The sequence below is a fragment of the Bombina bombina genome, chromosome 5 (assembly GCF_027579735.1).
Source record: "Bombina bombina isolate aBomBom1 chromosome 5, aBomBom1.pri, whole genome shotgun sequence".
Lineage (NCBI taxonomy): Eukaryota > Metazoa > Chordata > Amphibia > Anura > Bombinatoridae > Bombina > Bombina bombina.
In genome coordinates, this window is record NC_069503.1 from 1,127,780,856 (window position 1) to 1,127,806,657 (window position 25,802).

Here is a 25,802-nt window from a genome sequence, read left to right on the forward strand (position 1 = left end):
AGATAGATAGATAGATGATATATAGGATAGACAGATACTAGATAGATAGATACTAAATATATAGATTGATAGATAAACTGACAGGTACACAGAAACTAACCATAACAAACTTGACTTATGTTTGTATGTTTGTTGAGTTGCTATTGGAAGACAAGAAATCAAACCAACACTAGAAAAAAAAAGATATATGTAGGTCAGTGGTCAGCAATAGATAATTGTAGGTTGTTCTTTGAGGGCATTGTACATTCTATTCATTTTTGGAAGAAATGCGAGTTATTGTCACAATGACTGATCGTCACACATTCCATGTAGAACTTTTCATATATATATAATGGGCTGTACAGTTCAGTAGGGTTCAGTAGATGCTCTGTACTTCACTGGCTGAATATGGAATCAGCTCAGGTGCTTGTCCTGGTTATAACTCTCTGCATAGGGACAGGTAAGATGTGATATTTATTTTATATAATATAATCAGTGGCATCTATTGGAAAGAATTTGTGCTTGATATTGTATAGATTTAAATTCTTATAGTCCTGCATTAAATGTTTTATTTTGTAGACATTTGTATCGAAAATATATGTATTGGAAATGTGGTACTAAACATACAAAGATTTTAATTACAGTATTCATAATAATGTGCAGTTGTTTAACATGTTAAAACATAGTTTTGCATAAAACAAAATGTTAAAGCTGTTTACATTTAAAGAGACATTGTGCTTGCTTGTGTACAACTGATGCCAAGGTATATATATATTATCATTATTATCATTTATCTGGAGAGAGCTGCAAAATTCTCTAATGCTGAAGTGTTTACTGGCTGATAAGGATATTTTAATTTCAATGTACCTTGTTCCAATGTCTCTTTATACAATGCATGGGATAGAGATGCTTTTAACATAGTATTCTTGAATTTTTACCCTTGAGGGCAGGAGATGAATCAAAGATTTGATATGTTTAAGTGAGACAAGCGAAGTGCCTGCGCCATTTAAACCATTTGTTCATTTGATTTATCAAAATCCATATACTGCTATTACAGTTAATGGAGATACCTGAGATAGATTTATTTTACAGAGAGGCACCTGACAGGGCTGCCCTCACTCCCCTTTACTTTTAAATTTATCTCTGTAATCGCTTGCAATTTTGTTAAGACAAGAGTTGAAAGGGATTCACTTAGGAGGTAAAAAAATGGTTTTGTTGCTATTTGTGGATGACATTCTATTATTTCTTAGGAATACAAAACAGAATATCCCATCTCTACACCAGAGTATTGAGACATATAACTCCTTTTCAGGTTATACAATCAACTTAGTGTTGAATTGCTTTTGATCATTAGACCAGTCCAGGGTATAGTTCATAACCCTTTCAATGAAGTAAACCAAATTAAATGTCTGGGTATTTTCCTTAGTTAAAAAAAAAAAATGTTTTGGTATGAATGTAATTCATACCAGGAGCTGCGGGAGGAAGATTGCCAGTCTGCTGTCATAAGGAAAAATATATCTATTTTTTTTTTTTAAAAATGCTTAAATGTAATGTTTAATGAATTCAAGTGCCCCTGTTTTTAAGATTATTTTTAAAATCTGGGAACTTTCTCATTAAACTTTACATTCACTTTAACCCATGTTTAGTATTTCTGTTGATATTTTACTGGACAGCCTGGTGAAATACTGTACTGTGCAGCTGAATACTGGACACCTGGCAATACTTAGGCAGTGGCCATTACTTACGGACACAAACTTTACACTTACATTTTTCAATATTCAATTGATTCATTTTATATAATTTACATCTGAATATCATCCCCCAGGCTAATTTTGTTTAAATGCATTATTCTGTCTAGCATTTCTCTACTGTTTAATGTAATGTAAACAAAATAATACGCAGCAGTAAATTAATGAAATTGTCTGCATTTGGAAATCATGTCATTTAAATCAAAGAAATTGTATACAAATTTGAGCAAATCTAACCAGTTTTTAATTACAAGGCTGAAACCCATGTTTGGGACATGAAACCCAAATTTGTTTCTTTCATGATTTGGGTAGAACATACAATTTTAAACAACGTTTACATTTACTTCTATTATCTAATTTGCTTCATTCTCTTGGTATCATTTGATGAAAAGCATATCTAGATAGGTTCAGGGGCTTGGCGCAAGCTGCTGATTGGTGGGTGAATTTTGTATGCCCATTTTTATTGGCTTACAAATGTGTTCAGCTATCTCCCAGGAGTACATTGCTGCATTTTTAATAAAATATAACAAGATAATGAAGTAAAATTGAGTAATCCTCTTCCATCTTTTCTTTATCAGATTAAAGGGACAGTCAACTCAAAATTAACCTTTCATGACTCAGATAGGGTATGCAATTTTTAAAAAAATTCTAATTTACTTTTGTCATCAAAGTTGTTTTTGTATTCTTTAGTATTCTTTGTGGAAAACTAAAACCTAGGTAAGTTCATATTCTAATTTCTAAACCGCCTCTTATCTCAGTGCATTTTGACAGTTTTTTACAATTATACACTGCTAGTTCATGTGTGTCATATAGTTAACATTGCACTCACTCCCGTGGAGTTATTTATAAGTCAGCACTGATTGGCTAAAATGCAAGTCTGTCAAAAGAACTGAGATAAGCGGCCAGTCTGCAGAGGCTTAAATACAAGGTAATCAGAGAGGTAAAAAGTATATTAATATAACCTTGTTATGCAAAACTGGGGAATGGGTAATAAAGGGATTATCTATCTTTTTAAACAATAAACATTATGGAGTAGACTGTCCCTTTAATTAACCAGATTGTAAATACCTAGATGGAACAGGATGACTGTATGGGGATACTAATTTATATTTAGAATATGTTGGTGTCTTATAATAATAATGTACAAAAACCACTCTTATTTTTTTACCAACACTTCTTTATTATATATTTACAGCATATTCATTATCATGTTACACGTGCACCAGCCAGAGCAGCAACAGTAACTGCATGACGGCCGTTAACTGTACAGCTGGAACTGACTCCTACTGCAAGACGTCTGTTTCAGCTGCTGGGATTGGTAAGAACCTTATTTTTTACTAGTGAGACCTGGTAACTAGCAAGACATGGTATAGGGTGTAATGACTGTTATTAGTCGTGTGCTATGGGAGAGAGAAAAAATAAACAATAATAAAGGTAAACATCAGTAAATAAAGACATCAGCCAAATCTTAATATTTATAAAAACAAATTAACATTCTGTTAGTTGCAATTGTTTTACAATAAACCAAAATCCATCCACTCGTGGTCTTATTTGCAGGACGCAATCTGGGCTTGAGTTTGCAGACTGCAAGGCTAGCCATGGTCATAGTGTTAGTACAAAAAGTATGGTTTTGCAGTTATCTGCAGCACACATTTCCAGCTCAGAGCTAAATTACATGGAAAAGGGGCAAAATAAATGAATGTATGTTGCAAAGTTGTTTTACTACATATAACTAAACATTTTATATAATAATCTTTAGGTGTTTACTATCCCTTTAAGATGGAAAATAAACAAGGGGCGCCAACATAGTGTAAATCGCTTAAAAAACAAATATAAGAGTGATGTGCAAAAAACTACTCACAAAGAAAGTGACACCTTACGTGAATAAGGTGCAAGAAAGCAGGCTGACATTCAAGATCCAGCAGTCAGTACGCTGGAGGTCTCACCCAGGGGACCTGTGGCATCCGGATAGGCATCTGGAAAATGGCACCCACGTTCTTTAGGGCCAATGGCCGGACAAGGTATGCTGCAAGCCGGTAGGTACTCCCCTGCTATGCTCACACAGCCAAGACTCGTCTCCAAAACTGACAATGTCAGTGCATAAAAGAGTTCACATATAACTACAGATACAGACAGTTCAATTTAGACCCCTTAGAGTCCCAATATGGCATCCATTTTACTATGATATTATATCAGACGTATTTGGTAATTGCGATTAGGTTTTATGTACATTTTTGACACAGTGTTTGTTGTGCGGTCATAAATGTTTAAGTTAATTTATATACAATGTATAAGAAGTTAAATGTTTTAACAATTGCAACATTGTTAATGGAGTTGACCTCCACTTTGAATTTCGGGTCACTGTGGGTTTAAATAGATTTCTATTGTTAGCCATGATTATGCCTGATGAAACGGTCTGGAATAGACTGAGAAACACGTTGCAAAAATAAATACTGTTTGTTTTATACCACGACCCGGTATTTCTGCTTCTTTCTACGATCCCTTTGTTTCCGCAACAGGACACTTTGCCACCGAACTCTTTTATGCACTGACATTGTCAGTTTTGGAGACGAGTCTTAGCTGTGTGAGCGTAGCAGGGGAGTACCTACCGGCTTGCAGCATACCTTGTCCGGCCATTGGCCCTAAAGAATGTGGGTGCCATTTTCCAGACGCCTATCCGGATTCCACAGGTCCCCTGGGTGAGACCTCCAGCGTACTGACTGCTGGATCTTGAATGTCAGCCTGCTTTCTTGCACCTTATTCACGTAAGGTGCCACTTTCTTTGTGAGTAGTTTTTTGCACATCACTCTTATATTTGTTTTTTAAGCGATTTACACTGTTGGCGCCCCTTGTTTATTTTCCATTCTAGACACCTTGACCCATCGCACCGCGGGACACAAGAGGAGCACGCCAAAATACCTGAGCACATTACCATCCATATATTAGGATTGGACACTTTTTACACCATACAAGTTTTTGGACATTCACAAGTACTTTCTGATTCTATTTTAATCTCTCACCAATAATATTATTGTTTAGTTTTTGTGTTTATTTGATCATTTGAATTTATTACTGTTTTCACACTTTATTTGTGCTTTTGCGCTCATTTTATTTGCAATTATTTTTGTCATTATTTTTCACTTGTTTCAATCACTATTTTGTTTATTTCCATCGATACATATGGGTTTAAATTTAAAGTAATAGGTCTTACTTTGTCTACCTGTGATTTAAGCGCATCCTCTTAGGTTTTTCCCTTTTAGGAATTACTCATATATATCCCTTTAAGATAACTGTTCAGACAATGGGGTCTATTTATTAAGCTCCGAACGGAGCTTGATGCCCCATGTTTCCGGCGAACCTTCAGGCTCGCCAGAAACACAAGTTATGAAGCAATGGTCTAAAGACCGCTGCTCCATAACCTGTCTGCCTGCTCTGAGGCGGCGGACAGAAATCAACCCGATCGAATACGATCAGTTGATTGACACCCCTTGCTAGCGGCCGCAAATCTTCAGGGGGCGGTATTGCACCAGCAGTTCAAAAGAACTGCTGGTGCAATGATAAATGCCAACAGCATATACTGTCGGCATTTATCGATGTGCGGCGGACATGGTTCGCTATAGCGGATCATGTCCATCCACACAATGATAAATGGACCCCATTGTGTGTGATGATGTTTTATAATCCTGTCTATAAGACTAGCAGACAGATGTAAATGGGCCGGAGGGTCTTCTCATGTTAACGATATGCCACCACAGCTCCAGCCCTACACCATGTGTATAGTGCAGCACGTTTTGTAGCTTGCTTGTGAAATAAGGAGGAGAAAGGGCACCTTATAATGACAGACACCATGTCACAAGTCCACAGAGAGGTTGATTTATAATTTGTCATTTTCTTTCATGATCAACAGGTAGTGTGTCATTTACCTCCATCACTAAGGAATGTGCCTCAGCCTGCACAGCAGTCAACATGGATCTTTCAGTTGCTTCCACTTCAGTCTCCTGCTGTAACACAAATTTGTGCAACACCAGTGGCGCCTCCAGTGTGAAATCCAGCTCTGGCATCCTCGCTCTGTCTGTGGGGCTCTTCCTGGCTCTGCTAGGGAAATCCTCTCTCTGATGCGCAGGACAACGCCCCCGAGGATCCAGCATTTAGTTCTCCAACAAGTTGTCAGATTTCATTTAGATGATATTATCTATTGGTTGTAATCAATAAAAAGATAATTAAAACATAAATAAATGTGTGAGCTATAAAATTCTTGTCTGTAAATCAATACCGTTCACTGTTAGACGACCACCACTGTGCTCACCAGGAATCGCAAACAGCAAAAGAAGAGCAGCAGCGCCAGAAATATACATTTATTAAGGACAAGCGATAAAAAATCACAACGTTTCGGGACTCAGCCCTTAGTCTTGTGAAGAAACTAAGAGCTGAGTCCTGAAACATTGTGATTTTTTTCTCTCACTACATTTATATTCCTGGTGCTGCAGCACTTATTTTGCTGTTTGGATTACCTGTGCACGTGTCTCCTTCCTGGCAGCGAGCACAGTGTTGCTGGATTCCTTACTGCATTGTTCCCCAGGAATTGGGTCTGTTTTATTTAATTATGGTTTACATTTGACAGTGAAAAGGCTAAAAGGACAGTTTACACTTTGTAATTTTAATATAAATGATTACTATAAAATAACTTTGCTTTTTCATTATTTATTTTACTACCTTTAACCCTTTGATGAGCGGGTTAATTTGCATGTGATCTCGAAATTTCAATCATGTGATTGGGTCTGGGAGGCCTCCCTTTGACGCTAGGCACACCCACCATGACCCGATCGCATTCTGGAAGCGCCATTGGCTTCAGGACAGCTAAACGGCTAGGACATTCCATGCCGTCTTAACAGCACTAAAGCCCAGCGCAGTTAGGACAGCATGGAACGTCCTAACGACATTAAAAGGTTAAGATAACTATGAAGATGTCGGTATTAGGCTTAGGACCGGAAAAATTTTGGATTTAAGAATATTTGCATCTGTAAAATGGGTCAGTTTGGAGAGGGGATGTGTAAACAACAATATCTTATATCGTTTAAGCAATATTTACATCTCATAATGCAGCTTATACATGTAACCTAAAGGCAGTTTTATATCATGTTTATACACAGCACCCTCAGACAGACAGTACTGTACTGTAATCAGACTGGTAATATTTATATGTTTTATAATACAGCTTATACATGTAACCTAAAGGTAGTTTTATATCATGTTTATACACAGCACCCTCAGACAGACAGTACAGTACTGTAATCAGACAGGTAATATTTATATGTTTTATAATACAGCTTATACATGTAACCTAAAGGTAGTTTTATATCATGTTTATACACAGCACCCTCAGACAGACAGTACTGTACTGTAATCAGACTGGTAATATTTATATGTTTTATAATACAGCTTATACATGTAACCTAAAGGTAGTTTTATATCATGTTTATACACAGCACCCTCAGACAGACAGTACTGTACTGTAATCAGACTGGTAATATTTATATGTTTTATAATACAGCTTATACAAGTAACCTAAAGGTAGTTTTATATCATGTTTATACACAGCACCCTCAGACAGACAGTACAGTACTGTAATCAGACAGGTAATATTTATATGTTATATAATACAGCTTATACATGTAACCTAAAGGTAGTTTTATATCATGTTTATACACAGCACCCTCAGACAGTACAGTACAGTAATCAGACAGTAATATTTATATGTTTTATAATACAGCTTATACATGTAACCTAAAGGTAGTTTTATATCATGTTTATACACAGCACCCTCAGACAGACAGTACTGTAATCAGACAGGTAATATGTATATGTTATATAATACAGCTTATACATGTAACTAAAGGAAGTTTTATATCATGTTTATACACAGCACCCTCAGACAGACAGTACTGTAATCAGACTGGTAATATTTATATGTTTTATAATACAGCTTATACATGTAACCTAAAGGTAGTTTTATATCATGTTTATACACAGCACCCTCAGACAGACAGTACTGTAATCAGACAGGTAATATTTATATGTTATATAATACAACTTATACATGTAACCTAAAGGTAGCTTTATATCATGTTTATACATAGCACCCTCAGACAGACAGTACTGTAATCAGACAGGTAATATATATATGTTATATAATACAGCTTATACATGTAACCTAAAGGTAGTTTTATATCATGTTTATACACAGCACCCTCAGACAGACAGTACAGTACTGTAATCAGACAGGTAATATTTATATGTTATATAATACAGCTTATACATGTAACCTAAAGGTAGTTTTATATCATGTTTATACACAGCACCCTCAGACAGTACAGTACTGTAATCAGACAGGTAATATTTATGTTATATAATATAGCTTATACATGTAACCTAAAGGTAGTTTATATCATGTTTATACACAGCACCCTCAGACAGACAGTACTGTAATCAGACAGGTAATATTTATATGTTATATAATACAGCTTATACATGTAACCTAAAGGTAGTTTTATATCATGTTTATACACAGCACCCTCAGACAGACAAACATTACAGTAATCAGACAGGTAATATTTATATGTTATATAATACAGCTTATACATGTAACCTAAAGGTAGTTTTATATCATGTTTATACACAACACCCTCAGACAGAAATTACAGTAATCAGACAGGTAATATTTATATGTTATATAATACAGCTTATACATGTAACCTAAAGGTAGTTTTATATCATGTTTATACACAGCACCCTCAGACAGTACAGTACTGTAATCTGACAGGTAATATTTATATGTTATATAATACAGCTTATACATGTAACCTAAAGGTAGTTTTATATCATGTTTATACACAGCACCCTCAGACAGTACAGTACTGTAATCTGACAGGTAATATTTATATGTTATATAATACAGCTTATACATGTAACCTAAAGGTAGTTTTAGATCACATTTATACACAGCACACTCAGACAGTACAGTACTGTAATCAGACAGGTAATATTTATATGTTATATAATACAGCTTATACATGTAACCTAAAGGTAGTTTTATTTCATGTTTATAAATAGCACCCTCAGACAGACAGTACAGTAATCAGACAGTAATATTTATATGTTATATAATACAGCTTATACATGTAACCTAAAGGTAGTTTTATATCACATTTATACACAGCACGCTCAGACAGTACAGTACTGTAATCAGACAGGTAATATTTATATGTTATATAATACAGCTTATACATGTAACCTAAAGGTAGGTTTATATCATGTTTATACACAGCACCCTCAGACAGACAGTACAGTAATCAGACAGGTAATATTTATATGTTATATAATACAGCTTATACATGTAACCTAAAGGTAGTTTTATATCATGTTTATACACAGCACCCTCAGACAGACAGTACAGTACTGTAATCAGACAGGTAATATGTATATGTTATATAATACAGCTTATACATGTAACCTAAAGGTAGTTTTATATCATGTTTACAAATAGCACCCTCAGACAGACAGTACAGTACTGTAATCAGACAGGTAATGTTTATATGTTATATAATACAGCTTATACATGTAACCTAAAGGTAGTTTTATATCATGTTTATACACAGTACCCTCAGACAGTACAGTACAGTAATCAGACAGGTAATATTTATATGTTATATAATACAGCTTATACATGTAACCTAAAGGTAGTTTTATATCATGTTTATACACAGCACCCTCAGACAGTACAGTGCTGTAATCAGACAGGTAATATTTATATGTTATATAATACAGCTTATACATGTAACCTAAAGGTAGTTTTATATCATGTTTATACACAGCACCCTCAGACAGTACAGTGCTGTAATCAGACAGGTAATATTTATATGTTATATAATACAGCTTATACATGTAACCTAAAGGTAGTTTTATATCATGTATATACACAGCACCCTCAGACAGACAATACAGTACGGTAATCAGACAGTAATATTTATATGTTATATAATACAGCATATACATGTAACCTAAAGGTAGTTTTATATCATGTTTATACATAGCACCCTCAGATAGTACAGTACAGTAATCAGACAGGTAATATTTATATGTTATATAATACAGCATATACATGTAACCTAAAGGTAGTTTTATATCATGTTTATACACAGCACCCTCAGACAGACAGTACAGTAATCAGACAGGTAATATTTATATGTTATATAATGCAGCTTATACATGTAACCTAAAGGTAGTTTTATATCATGTTTATACACAGCACCCTCAGACAGACAGTACAGTAATCAGACAGGTAATATTTATATGTTATATAACACAGCTTATACATGTAACCTAAAGGTAGTTTATATCATGTTTATACACAGCACCCTCACACAGACAGTACTGTAATGAGACAGGTAATATTTATATGTTATATAATACAGCTTATACATGTAACCTAAAGGTAGTTTTATATCATGTTTATACACAGCACCCTCAGACAGACAGTACAGTAATCAGACAGGTAATATTTAAATGTTATATAGATAGATACTAGATAGATTAACTGCAGATAGACAGAAACTAACCATAACAAACTTGACTTCTGTTTATATAATATATTTGTTGAGTTGCTATTGAAAGACAAGAAATCAACAATAGATAATAGCCGGTTGTTCTTTGAGGGCATTGTGCATTCTATTCATTTTTGGAAGAAAAGTGAAAAAGTTGTTGTCACGAATACTGACTGTCATACATTCCATGTAGAACTATATGTATAGAAAGGGCTGTAGGGTTCAGTAGATGCTCTATACTCCACTGGCTAAAGATGGAATCAGCTCAGGTGCTTGTCCTAGTTATGACTCTCTGTATAGGGACAGGTGAGATGTGATATTTCTTTCATATAATATAATCAGTGGCATCTATTGGAAATAATTTGTGCTTGATATTGTATTTATTTAAATTGTTATGGTCATGCATTATATTTTTTATTTTGTAAACTTTTGTATCCAAAATAAATGTATTAGAAATGTGGTGCTAAACAGAAAAAGATTTTAATTATTCATAATAATGTGCAGTTGTTTAACATGTTAAAACATAGTTTTGCATAAAACAAAATGTTAAAGCTGTTTACATTTAAAGAGACATTGTGCTTGCTTATGTGTAACTGATGCCAAGGTATCTATTTGTTATCATTATTATCATTTATCTGTATTGAGCTGCAAAATTCTGTAGCGCTGGAGAGTTTACTGACTGATAAGGACATTTTAATGTCCCTTGTCCCAATGTCCCTTAATACAATGCATGGGAAAGACTTGCTTTTAACATAGTATTCTTAAATGTTTACCCTTGAGGGCAGGAGATTAAGCAAGAATTTTGAATGTTTCTGTGACAAAAGTGAAGTGCCTACAGCATTTTAACCATTTTGTTTATTTGTTTTTTGAAATCCATCTACTGCTATTATAGTTAATGGAGATACCTCAGTTAGAGTTAGTTTACGGAGAGGCATCTGACAAGGCTGCTCTCTTTCCCCTTTACTTTTTAATTTATCTTTCTAATCGCTTGCAATTTTTTTAAGACAAGAGTTGAAAAGGATTCAATTAGGAGGTAAGACATTGATTTTGTTGCTATTTGCGGATGCCATTTTATTATTTCTAAGCAATACTTAACAGAATATCCCATATCTACATCAGAGTATTAAGACATATAGCCCCTTTTTATGCTATAAAATCATTTTAGAAAAATATGAATTGCTTTGGATCATTAGACCAGTTCAAGGTATAGTTAATCACCCTTTCAAAGAAGTAAACCAAATTAAATGTCTGGGTATGAATTAAATTCATACCAGGAGCTGCAGGAGGAAGATCGCCGGTCTGCTGCCATAAGGAAAAAGATAAGTATTTTTTTAAAAAATGCTTAAAATATAATGTTTAATTAATTCAAGTGTCCCTGTTTTTAAGATTATTTTTAAAATCTGGGAACTTTCTCATTAAACTTTACATTCACTTTAACCCATGTTTAGTATTTCTGTTGATATTTTACTGGACAGCCTGGTGAAATACTGTACTGTGCAGCTGAATACTGGACACCTGGCAATACTTAGGCAGTGGCCATTACTTTACGGACACAAACTTTACACTTACATTTTTCAATATTCAATTGATTCATTTTATATAATTTACATCTGAATATCATCCCCCAGGCTAATTTTGTTTAAATGCATTATTCTGTCTAGCATTTCTCTACTGTTTAATGTAATGTAAACTTAATAATACGCAGCAGTAAATTAATGAAATTGTCTGTATTTGGAAATCATGTCATTTAAATCAAAGACATTTTATACAAATTCGAGCAAATCTAATCAGTTTTTAATTACAAGGCTAAAACCCATGTTTGGGACATGAAACCCAAATTTGTTTCTTTCATGATTTGGGTAGAACATACAATATTAAACAACGTTTACATTTACTTCTATTATCTAATTTGCTTCATTCTCTTGGTATCATTTGATGAAAAGCATATCTAAATAGGTTCAGGGGCTTGGCGCAAGCTGCTGATTGGTGGGTGAACTTGTATGCCCATTTTTATTGGCTTACAAATGTGTTCAGCTAGCTTCCAGGAGTACATTGCTGGTTTTTTAATAAAATATAACAAGATAATGAAGTAAAATTGAGTAATCCTCTTCCATCTTTTCTTTATCAGATTAAAGGGCAGTCAACTTAAAATTAACCTTTCATGACTCAGATAGGGCATGCAATTTTAAAAAAAATGTTCTTATTTACTTTTGTCACCAAATTTGCTTTTGTATTCTTTGTGGAAAACTAAAACCTAGGTAAGATCATATTCTAATTTCTAAACCGCTGAACTGCCTCTTATCTCAGTGCATTTTGACAGTTTTTTACAATTATACACTACTAGTTCATGTGTGTCATATAGTTAACATTGCACTCACTCCCGTGGAGTTATTTATAAGTCAGCACTGATTGGCTAAAATGCAAGTCTGTCAAAAGAACTGAGATAAGGGGCAGTTTGCAGAGGCTTAAATACAAGGTAATCACAGAGGTATACAATAAATTGATATAAGCGTGTTGGTTATGCAAAACTGGGGAATGGGTAACAAAGGGATTATCTATCTTTTTAAACAATAAACATTATGGAGTAGACTGTCCCTTTAATTACCCAGATTGTAAATACCTAGATGGAACAGGATGACTGTATGGGGATGCTAATTTATATTTAGAATATGTTGGTGTCTTATAATAATAATGTACAAAAACCACTTTTATTATTTTACCAACACTTCTTTATTATCTATTTGCAGCATATTCCTTATCATGTTACACGTGCACCAGCCAGAGCAGCAACAGTAACTGCATGACGGCCGTTAACTGTACTGCTGGAACTGACTCCTACTGCAAGACGTCTGTTTATACACAGCACCCTCAGACACACAGTACTGTAATCAGACAGGTAATATTTATATGTTATATAATACAGCTTATACATGTAACCTAAAGGTAGTTTTATATCATGTTTATACACAGCACCCTCAGACAGACAGTACAGTAATCAGACAGGTAATATTTATATGTTATATAATACAGCTTATACATGTAACCTAATGGTAGTTTTATATCATGTTTATACACAGCACCCTCAGTCAGACAGTACAGTAATCAGACAGGTAATATTTATATGTTATATAATACAGCTTATACATGTAACCTAAAGGTAGTTTTATATCATTTTTATACACAGCACCCTCAGACAGAGAGTACAGTAATCAGACAGGTAATATTTATATGTTATATAATACAGCTTATACATGTAACCTAAAGGTAGGTTTATATCATGTTTATACACAGCACCCTCAGACAGTACTGTACTGTAATCATACAGGTAATATTTATATGTTATATAATACAGCGTATACATGTAACCTAAAGGTAGGTTTATATCATGTTTATACACAGCACCCTCAGACAGAGAGTACTGTAATCAGACAGGTAATAGTTATATGTTATATAATACAGCTTATACATGTAACCTAAAGGTAGTTTTATATCATGTTTATACACAGCACCCTCAGACAGACAGTACTGTAATCAGACAGTAATATTTATATGTTATATAATACAGCTTATACATGTAACCTAAAGGTAGTTTTATATCATGTTTATACACAGCACCCTCAGACAGACAGTACAGTACTGTAATCAGACAGGTAATATTTATATGTTATATAATACAGCTTATACATGTAACCTAAAGGTAGTTTTATATCATGTTTATACACAGCACCCTCAGACAGACAGTACAGTAATCAGACAGGTAATATTTATATGTTATATAATACAGCTTATACATGTAACCTAATGGTAGTTTTATATCATGTTTATACACAGCACCCTCAGTCAGACAGTACAGTAATCAGACAGGTAATATTTATATGTTATATAATACAGCTTATACATGTAACCTAAAGGTAGTTTTATATCATGTTTATACACAGCACCCTCAGACAGAGAGTACAGTAATCAGACAGGTAATATTTATATGTTATATAATACAGCTTATACATGTAACCTAAAGGTAGGTTTATATCATGTTTATACACAGCACCCTCAGACAGTACTGTACTGTAATCATACAGGTAATATTTATATGTTATATAATACAGCGTATACATGTAACCTAAAGGTAGGTTTATATCATGTTTATACACAGCACCCTCAGACAGACAGTACTGTAATCAGACAGGTAATATTTATATGTTATATAATACAGTTTATACATGTAACCTAAAGATAGTTTTATATCATGTTTATACACAGCACCCTCAGACAGACAGTACTGTAATCAGACAGGTAATAGTTATATGTTATATAATACAGCTTATACATGTAACCTAAAGGCAGTTTTATATCATGTTTATACACAGCACCTTCAGACAGACAGTACTGTAATCAGACAGTAATATTTATATGTTATATAATACAGCTTATACATGTAACCTAAAGGTAGTTTTATATCATGTTTATACACAGCACCCTCAGACAGACAGTACAGTAATCAGACAGTAATATTTATATGTTATATATTACAGCTTATACATGTAACCTAAAGGTAGTTTTATATCATGTTTATACACAGCACCCTCAGACAGACAGTACTGTAATCAGACAGGTAATATTTATATGTTATATAATACAGCTTATACATGTAACCTAAAGGTAGTTTTATATCATGTTTATACACAGCACCCTCAGACAGACAGTACTGTAATCAGACAGGTAATATTTATATGTTATATAATACAGCTTATACATGTAACCTAAAGGTAGTTTTATATCATGTTTATACACAGCACCCTCAGACAGACAGTACAGTACTGTGATCAGACAGGTAATATTTATATGTTATATAATACAGCTTATACATGTAACCTAACGGTAGTTTTATATCATGTTTATACACAGCACCCTCAGACAGTACAGTACTGTAATCAGACAGGTAATATTTATATGTTATATAATACAGTTTATACATGTAACCTAAAGGTAGTTTTATATCATGTTTATACACAGCATCCTCAGACAGACAGTACAGTACTGTAATCAGACAGGTAATATTTATATGTTATATAATACAGCTTATACATGTAACCTAAAGGTAGTTTTATATCATATTTATACACAGCACCCTCAGACAGACAGTACAGTAATCAGACAGGTAATATTTATATGTTATATAATACAGCTTATACATGTAGGTAGTTTTATATCATGTTTATACACAGTACCCTCACACAGACAGTACAGTAATCAGACAGGTAATATTTATATGTTATATAATACAGCTTATACATGTAACCTAAAGATAGTTTTATATCATGTTTATACACAGTACCCTCACACAGACAGTACTGTAATCAGACAGGTAATATTTATATGTTATATAATACAGATTATACATGTAACCTAAAGGTAGTTTTATATCATGTCACAGTACCCTCAGACAGACAGTACAGTACTGTAATCAGACAGGTAATATTTATATGTTATATAATACAGCTTATACATGTAACCTAAAGGTAGTTTTATATCATGTTTATACACAGCACCCTCAGACAGACAGACAGACAGACAGACAGACAGACAGTACAGTAATCAGACAGGTAATATTTATATGTTATATAGATAGAAACTAGATAGATTAACTGCAGATAGACAGAAACTAACCATAACAAACTTGACTTCTGTTTATATAATATATTTGTTGAGTTGCTATTGAAAGACAAGAAATAATCAATAGATAATTGCTGGTTGTTCTTTGAGGGCATTGTGCATTCTATTCATTTTTGGAAGAAAAGTGAAAAATTTGTCACGAATACCGACTGTCATACATTCCATGTAGAACTATATGTATAGAAAAGGCTGTAGGGTTCAGTAGATGCTCTGTACTCCACTGGCTAAAGATGGAATCAGCTCAGGTGCTTGTCCTAGTTATGACTCTCTGTATAGGGACAGGTGAGATGTGATATTTCTTTTATATAATATAATCAGTGGCATCTATTGGAAATAATTTGTGCTTGATATTGTATTTATTTAAATTGTTATGGTCATGCATTATATTTTTTATTTTGTAAACTTTTGTATCCAAAATAAATGTATTAGAAATGTGGTGCTAAACAGAAAAAGATTTTAATTATTCATAATAATGTGCAGTTGTTTAACATGTTAAAACATAGTTTTGCATAAAACAAAATGTTAAAGCTATTTACATTTAAAGATACATTGTGCTTGCTTATGTGTAACTGATGCCAAGGTATCTATTTATTATCATTATTATCATTTATCTGTATTGAGCTGCAAAATTCTGTAGCGCTGGAGAGTTTACTGACTGATAAGGATATTGTAATGTCCCTTGTCCCAATGTCCCTTAATACAATGCATGGGAAAGACTTGCTTTTAACATAGTATTCTTAAATGTTTACCCTTGAGGGCAGGAGATTAAGCAAGAATTTTGAATGTTTCTGTGAGAAAAGTGAAGTGCCTACAGCATTTTAACCATTTTGTTTATTTGTTTTTTGAAATCCATCTACTGCTATTATAGTTAATGGAGATACCTCAGTTAGATTTATTTTACTGATAGGGATCTGACAAGGCTGCCCTCTCTCCCCTTTACTTTTTAATTTATCTTTCTAATCGCTTGCAATTTTTTTAAGACAAGAGTTGAAAAGGATTCACTTAGGAGGTAAGAAATTGATTTTGTTGCTATTTGCGGATGCCATTTTATTATTTCTAAGCAATACTTAACAGAATATCCCATATCTACATCAGAATATTAAGACATATAGCCCCTTTTTATGCTATAAAATCATTTTAGAAAAATCTGGGCCGCAATCCGATCTGGGTCGCAAAAGCCGGCGATGCCAAATATTGCGCTGGTTTGGTATCACATATATGGCGTAACATAGAAGTATATTTCTGCCTTCGGCCGTAGTTTTTTGGCCCATAGACAGGTATACCAAACCAGCGCAGTTTGTTATCCAATATACAGCGTAAGGACTTACGTGGCGAAAATGGAGAAATCTTACTCCATTTTCACCTCCCCACAAAATGCAGGCGTAGTAAGCCTTACGCTAAGTATTGGAGCCCCATAACTCCCTAAACTACGGGCAAAATAAAACCTAACACCTAACGCATGCGCAATGTCTATCTACCTGTCAACCGCAATCCCCTGCCGCAATCCCTAATAAAGTGTTAAACCCCTAAAACGCCGCTCCCGGACCCTGCCGCCACCTACATTAAATGTCTAACCCCCTAATATGATCCCCCTACACCGCCGCAACCTACATTAAAATTATTAACCCCTAATGTAATCCCCCTACATCGCCGCCATCTATATTAAAATTATTACCGCCTAATGTGAGCCCCCTACCCCACCGCCACCTATTTAAACTATATTAACCCCTAATGTGAGCCCCCTACTTAAACTATATTAACCCCTAATCTGACCCCCTTACACCGCCGCCACCTATATTAAAATTATTAACCCCTAATCTAATTCCCCTACACCGCCGCCACCTATATTAAATTTATTAACCCCTAAAATACTAAAATTTCCCTACCCTAAACTAAATTACAAATAGCCCTGAAAAGGGCCTTTTGCAGGGCATTGTCCCAAAGTAACCAGCTCTATTACCAGCCCTTAAAAGTTCCTTTTGCAGGGCATTGCCCCAAAGTAACCAGCTCTATTACCAGCCCTTAAAAGCGCCTTTTGCGGGGCATTGTCCCAAAGTAATCAGCTCTTTTACCTGTAATCTAATCCCCCTACACCGCCGCAACCTATATTAAATATATTAACCCCTAATCTGACCCCCCTACACCGCCACCACCTATATTAACTATATTAACCCTAATTATATTAGGGTTAATATAGTTAATATATTATATATATTAACCCTATCTAACTCTACCACCCCTAACTTAATTATTATTAAAATAAATCTAAATAATATTAATAATATTAACTAAATTATTCCTATTTAAAACTAAATACTTACCTATAAAATAAACCCTAAGATAGCTACAATATAATTAATAATTACATTGTAGCTATTTTACGGTTTATATTTATTTTACAGGTAACTTGGTATTTATTTTAACTAGGTACAATAGCTATTAAATAGTTAATAACTAGATAAAATAATTAACAATTTACCTGTAAAATAAATCATAACCTAAGTTACAAATACACCTACACTATCAATAAATTAAATAAACTACAATTATCTAAACTAAAATACAATTAAATAAACTAAACTAAATTACAAAACCCCCCACTAAATTACAAAAATAAAAAAAGATTACAAGAATTTTAAGCTAATTACACCTAATCTAAGCCCCCTAATAAAATAATAAAGCCCCCCAAAATAAAAAAAAATCCCTACCCTATTCTAATGTACAAAGTAATCAGCTCTTTTACCAGCCCTTAAAAGGGCTCTTTTACCTGTAATCTAATCCCCCTACACCGCCGCAACCTATATTAAATATATTAACCCCTAATCTGACCCCCCTACACCGCCACCACCTATATTAACTATATTAACCCTAATTATATTAGGGTTAATATAGTTAATATATTATATATATTAACCCTATCTAACTCTACCACCCCTAACTTAATTATTATTAAAATAAATCTAAATAATATTAATAATATTAACTAAATTATTCCTATTTAAAACTAAATACTTACCTATAAAATAAACCCTAAGATAGCTACAATATAATTAATAATTACATTGTAGCTATTTTACGGTTTATATTTATTTTACAGGTAACTTGGTATTTATTTTAACTAGGTACAATAGCTATTAAATAGTTAATAACTAGATAAAATAATTAACAATTTACCTGTAAAATAAATCATAACCTAAGTTACAAATACACCTACACTATCAATAAATTAAATAAACTACAATTATCTAAACTAAAATACAATTAAATAAACTAAACTAAATTACAAAAAACCCCCACTAAATTACAAAAATAAAAAAGATTACAAGAATTTTAAGCTAATTACACCTTATCTAAGCCCCCTAATAAAATAATAAAGCCCCCCAAAATGTACAAAGTAATCAGCTCTTTTACCAGCCCTTAAAAGGGCTTTTTGTGGGGCATTGCCCCAAAGTAATCAGCTCTTTTACCTGTAAAAAAAAAAATAGAATACCCCCCAAAATTACAACCCACCACCCACATACCCCTATTCTAACTCACCCAAACCCCCTTAAAAAAAACCTATCACTAACCCCCTGAAGATCTCCCTACCTTGAGTCGCCTTCACCCAGCCGAGCCAAAGTCTTTATCCAATCCGGGCGATGTCTTCATCCAAGCGGCAAAGAAGAGGTCTTCCATCCGGGCGATGTCTTCATCCAAGCGGCAAAGAAGAGGTCTTCCATCCGGCCGATGTCTTCATCCAAGCAGCATCTTCTATCTTCTTTCTTCCGGCTCCATCTTCAGACCTCCTACGTGGAACATCCAGCTGGCCCGATGGATCAGCCAATAGAATGCAAGCTCAATCCGTTAGGCTGATCCAATCAGCCAATCGGATTTTTCCTACCTTAATTCCGATTGGAATTCCAATCGGAATTCATGGGACGCCATCTTGGATGACCTCATTTAAAGGAACCTTCATTTGTTGTTAGTCTGTCAGGCCAGCTGGATGTTCCGCATAGGATGTCTGAAGATGGAGCCGGAAGAAAGAAGATAGAAGATGCCGCTTGGAGGAAGACATCGGCCGGATGGAAGACCTCTTCTTTGCCGCTTGGATGAAGACATTGCCAAGATTGGATGAAGACTTCGGCTTGGCTGGGTGAAGACGACTCAAGGTAGGGAGATCTTCAGGGGGTTTGGGTGGGTTAGAATAGGGGTATGTGGGTGGTGGGTTGTATAGTTTAAGTAGGGGGCTCACATTAGGGGTTAATATAGTTTAAATAGGTGGCGGCGGGGTAGGGGGCTCACATTAGGGGTTAATAATTTTAATGTAGCTGGCGGCGGTGTAGGGGGGTCACATTAGGGAGTAAAACATTTAATGTAGCTGGCGGCGGTGTAGGGAGGTCAGATTAGGGGATAAAACATATGTAGCTGGCGGCGGGGTCCGGGAGTGGCGGTTTAGGGGTTAATATATTTATTATTAGGAGTGAGAGGGGGGATTGCGGATAGAGGGGTATACGTGTCGGACTAATTTTGGGAGGCGTGTTAGACAGTACAGGAGATAAAATACTTTAGTAAGGTTTTGTAGGCGGTGGCAGTTTCTAAAGTGCCGTAAGTCATTGGCGACTCCAGAAATTTGTACTTACGCAGATTTCTGGACATCGCTAGTTTGTCCGACTTACGGCACTTTAGCATCTGACGGCGCCGTATATGGCATAGCTCGAGTTGTGAGCTGAAACTAAGGTCGGCGCACGTTTCCACGCTTGCGCCGAAACCTGCACCGTATATCGGATCACGCCCCTGAATTGCTTTGGATCATTAGACCAGTTCAAGGTATAGTTAATTACCCTTTCAAAGAAGTAAACCAAATTAAATGTCTGGGTATGAATTAAATTCATACCTGGAGCTGCAGGAAGAAGATCGCCGGTCTGCTGCCATAAGGAAAAAGATAAGGATTTTTAAAAAAATGCTTAAAATGTAATGTTTAATTAATTTAAGTGCCCATGTTTTTAGGATTATTTTTAAAATCCGTGAACTTTCTCATTAAACTTTACATTCACTTTAACCCATGTTTAGTATTTCTGTTGATATTTTACTGGACAGCCTGGTGAAATGCTGTACTGGGCAGCTGAATACTGGACACCTGACAATACTTAGGCAGTGGCCATTACTTACGGACACAAACTTTACACTTACATTTTTCAATATTCAATTGATTCATTTTATATAATATAATTTACATCTGAATATCATCCCCCAGGCTAATTTTGTTTAAATGCATTATTCTGTCTAGCATTTCTCTACTGTTTAATGTCCTTTAAACAAAATAATACACAGCAGTAAATTAATGAAATTGTCTGTATTTGGAAATCATGTCATTTAAAACAAAGACATTTTATACAAATTCGAGCAAATCTAACCAGTTTTTAATTTCAAGGCTAAAACCCATGTTTGGGACATGAAACCCAAATTTGTTTCTTTCATGATTTGGATAGAACATACAATTTTAAACAACGTTTACATTTACTTCTATTATCTAATTTGCTTCATTCTCTTGGTATCATTTGATGAAATGCATATCTAGATAGGCTCAGGGGCTTGGCACAAGCTGCTGATTGGTGGCTGAACTTGTATGTCCATTTCCATTGGCTTAAAAATGTGTTCAGCTAGCTCCCAGGAGTGCATTGCTGCTTCTTCAATAAAAGATAACAAGATAATGAAGCAAAATTGATAACAGGAGTAAATTGGACAGTCGTAAAAATGTATAATCTATCTGAATCATGAAAGAATATTTTTTTAATTACTAACTTTTTACTGGTCTGTCCTAATCTTTCAGAAATACAAGACACATCACTCAACTCCATAATAATATTAATTTCATGGTCTCTATGTTCAGAGGACCAACAAACAAGTAATTCTCTTCCATCTTTTATTTATCAGATTAAAGAGACAGTCAAGACAAAATTAAACTTTAATGACTCAGTCAGGGCATGCAATTTTAAACAACTTTCCAACTTACTTTGTTCTCTAGGTATTCTTTGTAGAAAACTAAACCTATGTAGGCTCATATGCTAATTTGGAAACAGTTGAACTATCTCTTATCTCAGTACATTTCAACAGTTTTTCACTGCTAGACAGTGCTAGTTCATGTGTGCCATATAGATAACATTGCACTCACTCCCGTGGAGTTATTTATAGTGATGTCGCGAACCTTAAAATTTCGGTTCACGAACGGCGGACTCGAACTTCCGCTACTGTTCGCGAACCGGCAAACCGCCATTGACTTCAATAGGCAGGCGAACTTTAAAACCCACAAGGACTCTTTCTGGCCACAATAGTGATGGAAAAGTTGTTTCAAGGGGACTAACACCTGGACTGTGGCATGCCGGAGGGGGATCCATGGCAAAACTCCCACGGAAAATTACATAGTTGATGCAGAGTCTGGTTTTAAGCCATAAAGGGCCTAAATCACCTAACATTCCTAAAAAAATTTTGAATAACGTGCTTTAAAACATCAGGTATGATGTAGTATCGATCAGGTAGTGTAAGGGTTATGCCTGCTTCACAGTGACAGACCAAACTCCCCGTGTAACGCACCGCAATCAACCGCAAACAGTCCATTTGCACAACCACGAGTTAGATAGATTTGATAGATGCATACATTACATAGATCAATAGATGCTATATACATTTGATGATAGATACGAATTACATAGATCAATCGATGCAATATACATTTGATAGATACAAATTACATAGATCAAAAGATGCAATATACATTTGATAGATATGAATTACATCGATCAATAGATGCAATTTATATTTGATAGATATGATTGATAGATTTGATAGATAAATAGATAGATTTGATAGATATATGATTTCCCTGACAGAGTATAACAATAAGACATGCGGTCTGTGACTCGTGGCGTGTTAAGTAGTATTATTCTTAGCAGTTTACTACCTGTTTCTCCCCCTATCGGGGGAGGTCTATATGGGCTGCATTTTTGGAACAGGGAGATGGAAGAAGATGATTGGTCTGTCCTCCTACTTCAAATTTGGCCTAAACACAAGTGGCTGTCACAAATCAGTCCGGCCACGAGATAGATAGATTTGATAGATAGATATACATAGATTGATAGTTAGATAGAATCGATAGAAGATAAATAGATCGATTTGATAGATATATAATTACCCTGACAAAGTATAATAATAAAACATGCCGTCTGGGAGCCATGGTAACTATGTTGTGTTAAGTAGTACTATTCTTAGCACTTTAATCCCTGTAACTTCCCCTATCGGGGGAGGTCTATATGGCCTGCATGATCACCCTGACAAATTATAACAACAAGACATGCGGTCTGGGACCCATGGTAACTAGGTTTTGTTTATATTAGTACTATTCTTAGCACTTTAATCCATATTACTCCCCCTATCTGTGTAGGTCTATATGGCCTGCATGATTACCCTGAGAAAGTATAACAACAAAACATGAGGTCTGGGACCCATGGTAACTAGGTTGTGTTAAGTAGTACTGTTCTTAGCACTTTAATACCTGTAACTCCCCCGATCGGGTGAGGTCTATATGGCCTTCCTGATTACCCTGACAAAATATAGCAATAAGACATGCGATCTGGGAGCCATGGTAACTAGGTTGTGTTAAGTAGTACTATTCTCAGCACTTTAATCCCTTTTACTCCCCCTATTGGGGGAGGTCTATATGGCCTGCATGATTACCCTGACAAAGTATAACAACAAAACATGTGGTCTGGGACCCATGGTAACTAGGTTGTGTTAAGTAGTACTGTTCTTAGCACTTTAATACCTGTTAGTCCCAATATCGGGGGAGGTCTATATGGCCTGCATGATTACCCTGACAAAGTATAATAATAAAACATGCGGTCTGGGAGCCATGGTAACTATGTTGTGTTAAGTAGTACTATTCTTAGCACTTTAATCCCTGTAACTCCACCGATCAGGTGAGGTCTATATGGCCTGCCAGATTACCCTGACAAAATATAACAATAAGACATGCGGTCTGGGACCCATGGTAACTAGGTTGTGTTAAGTAGTAGTATTCTTAGCGCTTTAATCCCTTTTACTCCCCCTATTGGGTGAGGTCTATATGGCCTGCCTGATTACCCTGACAAAGTATCACAACAAGACATGCGGTCTGTAACCCATGGTAACAAGGTTGTGTTAAGTAGTACTGTTCTTAGCAGTTTAATACCTGTTACTCCCCATATCAGGGGAGGTCTATATGGCCTGCCTGATTACCCTGACAAAGTATCACAACAAGCTTTAGGAAAAATAGAGATATAAAACAGCGCTTGGACTTAAAACACTTTTGCCTCTCTCTTTTAACCCCCTTCCTGGTTAACGATTTTTAGAGATATATGTGAGTGAGAGTGGCGCTAATAAAAGCTGAAAAGTGTTAAAAACTATGGAGACCAAATTATAATAATTGTCTATTGAATACGCTTTAATAGTATATACTTGAGCTAAACTTTAGCTAATTTATCTTAAAAAATATATATAATTATAAATATACCACTGTATATAAACTAAAATAAATCAAATCCTGAAATAGTTTGTTTGTCAAGAAAAAAAGCCCGGAACGTGGGTGAAACGCGTAGAAACTGTGACAAAAAGTTATATTGCAAGGAATCCCTTTGCTAACCCAGATTGTGGAACACATTCCAAGAAAAGGTTCAATATTACACTGGTCGGAGCTGACAGAAATTTGTTGCCCGTCTGTCGTCTGCGTACAAGGAGTACTAAGTGCAGGGATATCGACGGACCTCAAACAGATCTACACCTGCGTACACTGGAGTACTAAGAGCAGGTGAAAAAAGCCATCGGTTTGTAGGTGAACTTGCGCAAGTTGAAGAAAACCGAATTACTACACCGCTACCTTTACCGAGGCTTAGGAGACTGGTAAGCCTTGTGATTCCAACCGCACTCGATAAGAGGTAAGACCACCCACAAAGCGGGTTAACGCATGAAGAAGGAGGTAAGACCACCTACATAGCGGGTCAGATACACCTCAAAAAGGTGCAATTCATATTCACTGCAAAACATTTCTAAACACAAGTAAATTCATTATCGGCTTTTAAAGAACATATGTTTCAAAAAATTAAAAGAATCTAATGAAACAATTTTTTTCACCAAGAGCTATCTTAAAAACATATTAGCAATATTGCCGCTCTGCTAAACAGACCTGATTTTTCATATCCATTTGGGAACTTTGTTACTATATCAACTGAACTTTGGTATTCTATGAACAGATTGAAACAATTTTGTTGCCAAGAGTTATTTTCTCCAACATTGGTGTGTCCGGTCCACGGCGTCATCCATAACTTGTGGGAATATTCTCTTCCCCAACAGGAAATGGCAAAGAGCACAGCAAAAGCTGTCCATATAGTCCCTCCTAGGCTCCGCCCACCCCAGTCATTCTCTTTGCCGCTGAACAAGCAGCATCTCCACGGAGATGGTGAAGAGTATGTGGGCCCAGTTGACTCAATTATGGGGCATTCCAGACATGGATCTGATGGCGTCTCGTCAGAACTTCAAGGTTCCTTGCTACGGGTCCAGATCCAGGGATCCCAAGGCCACTCTAGTGGATGCATTAGTAGCGCTTTGGGCCTTCAACCTAGCTTATGTGTTTCCACCGTTTCCTCTCATTCCCAGGCCGGTAGCCAGGATCAAACAGGAGAGGGCCTCGGTGATCTTGATAGCTCCTGCGTGGCCACGCAGGACTTGGTATGCAGACCTGGTGAATATGTCATCGGCTCCACCATGGAAGCTACCTTTGAGACAGGATCTTCTA

The 25,802-nt window shown here is 35.3% G+C and overlaps 2 protein-coding genes across 8 annotated transcripts in view; both read left to right on the forward strand.

Annotated features, from left to right (window-relative positions):
- The first annotated feature begins 288 nt into the window (after window positions 1–288).
- On the forward strand, window positions 289–5,963 carry LOC128661180 (lymphocyte antigen 6E-like). Its single transcript, XM_053715419.1, has 3 exons — window positions 289–439; window positions 2,923–3,045; window positions 5,635–5,963. The coding sequence occupies exons 1-3, from the start codon at window positions 388–390 to the stop codon at window positions 5,841–5,843; spliced, it is 384 nt and encodes a 127-aa protein (XP_053571394.1). The 5' UTR covers window positions 289–387; the 3' UTR covers window positions 5,844–5,963.
- The window catches only part of LOC128661178 (lymphocyte antigen 6E-like), a 264,683-nt gene continuing 239,881 nt past the window's right edge, over window positions 1,001–25,802 (forward strand). For 3 of the 7 annotated variants that reach the window (XM_053715410.1, XM_053715411.1, XM_053715417.1), the window contains exon 1: window positions 16,208–16,282. In XM_053715410.1, the coding sequence (XP_053571385.1) occupies window positions 16,231–16,282 (52 nt within the window). In that variant the 5' untranslated portion in view covers window positions 16,208–16,230. Of the gene's footprint in view, window positions 2,656–8,006; window positions 10,634–11,213; window positions 11,361–13,074; window positions 13,224–16,207; window positions 16,283–16,934; window positions 17,010–25,802 lie in introns of those variants that run through there. The other 4 variants (XM_053715414.1, XM_053715412.1, XM_053715413.1 and 1 more) reach the window with 4 other exon arrangements.

Excerpts from the sequence above, each read along its gene's own strand:
- LOC128661180 (XM_053715419.1), top strand. The coding sequence starts at position 388 with ATGGAATCAGCTCAGGTGCTTGTCCTGGTTATAACTCTCTGCATAGGG. Across the intron at positions 440-2,922 it reads AACTCTCTGCATAGGGACAG|CATATTCATTATCATGTTAC; the intron begins GTAAGATGTGAT and ends ATATATTTACAG. Across the intron at positions 3,046-5,634 it reads TGTTTCAGCTGCTGGGATTG|GTAGTGTGTCATTTACCTCC; the intron begins GTAAGAACCTTA and ends CATGATCAACAG.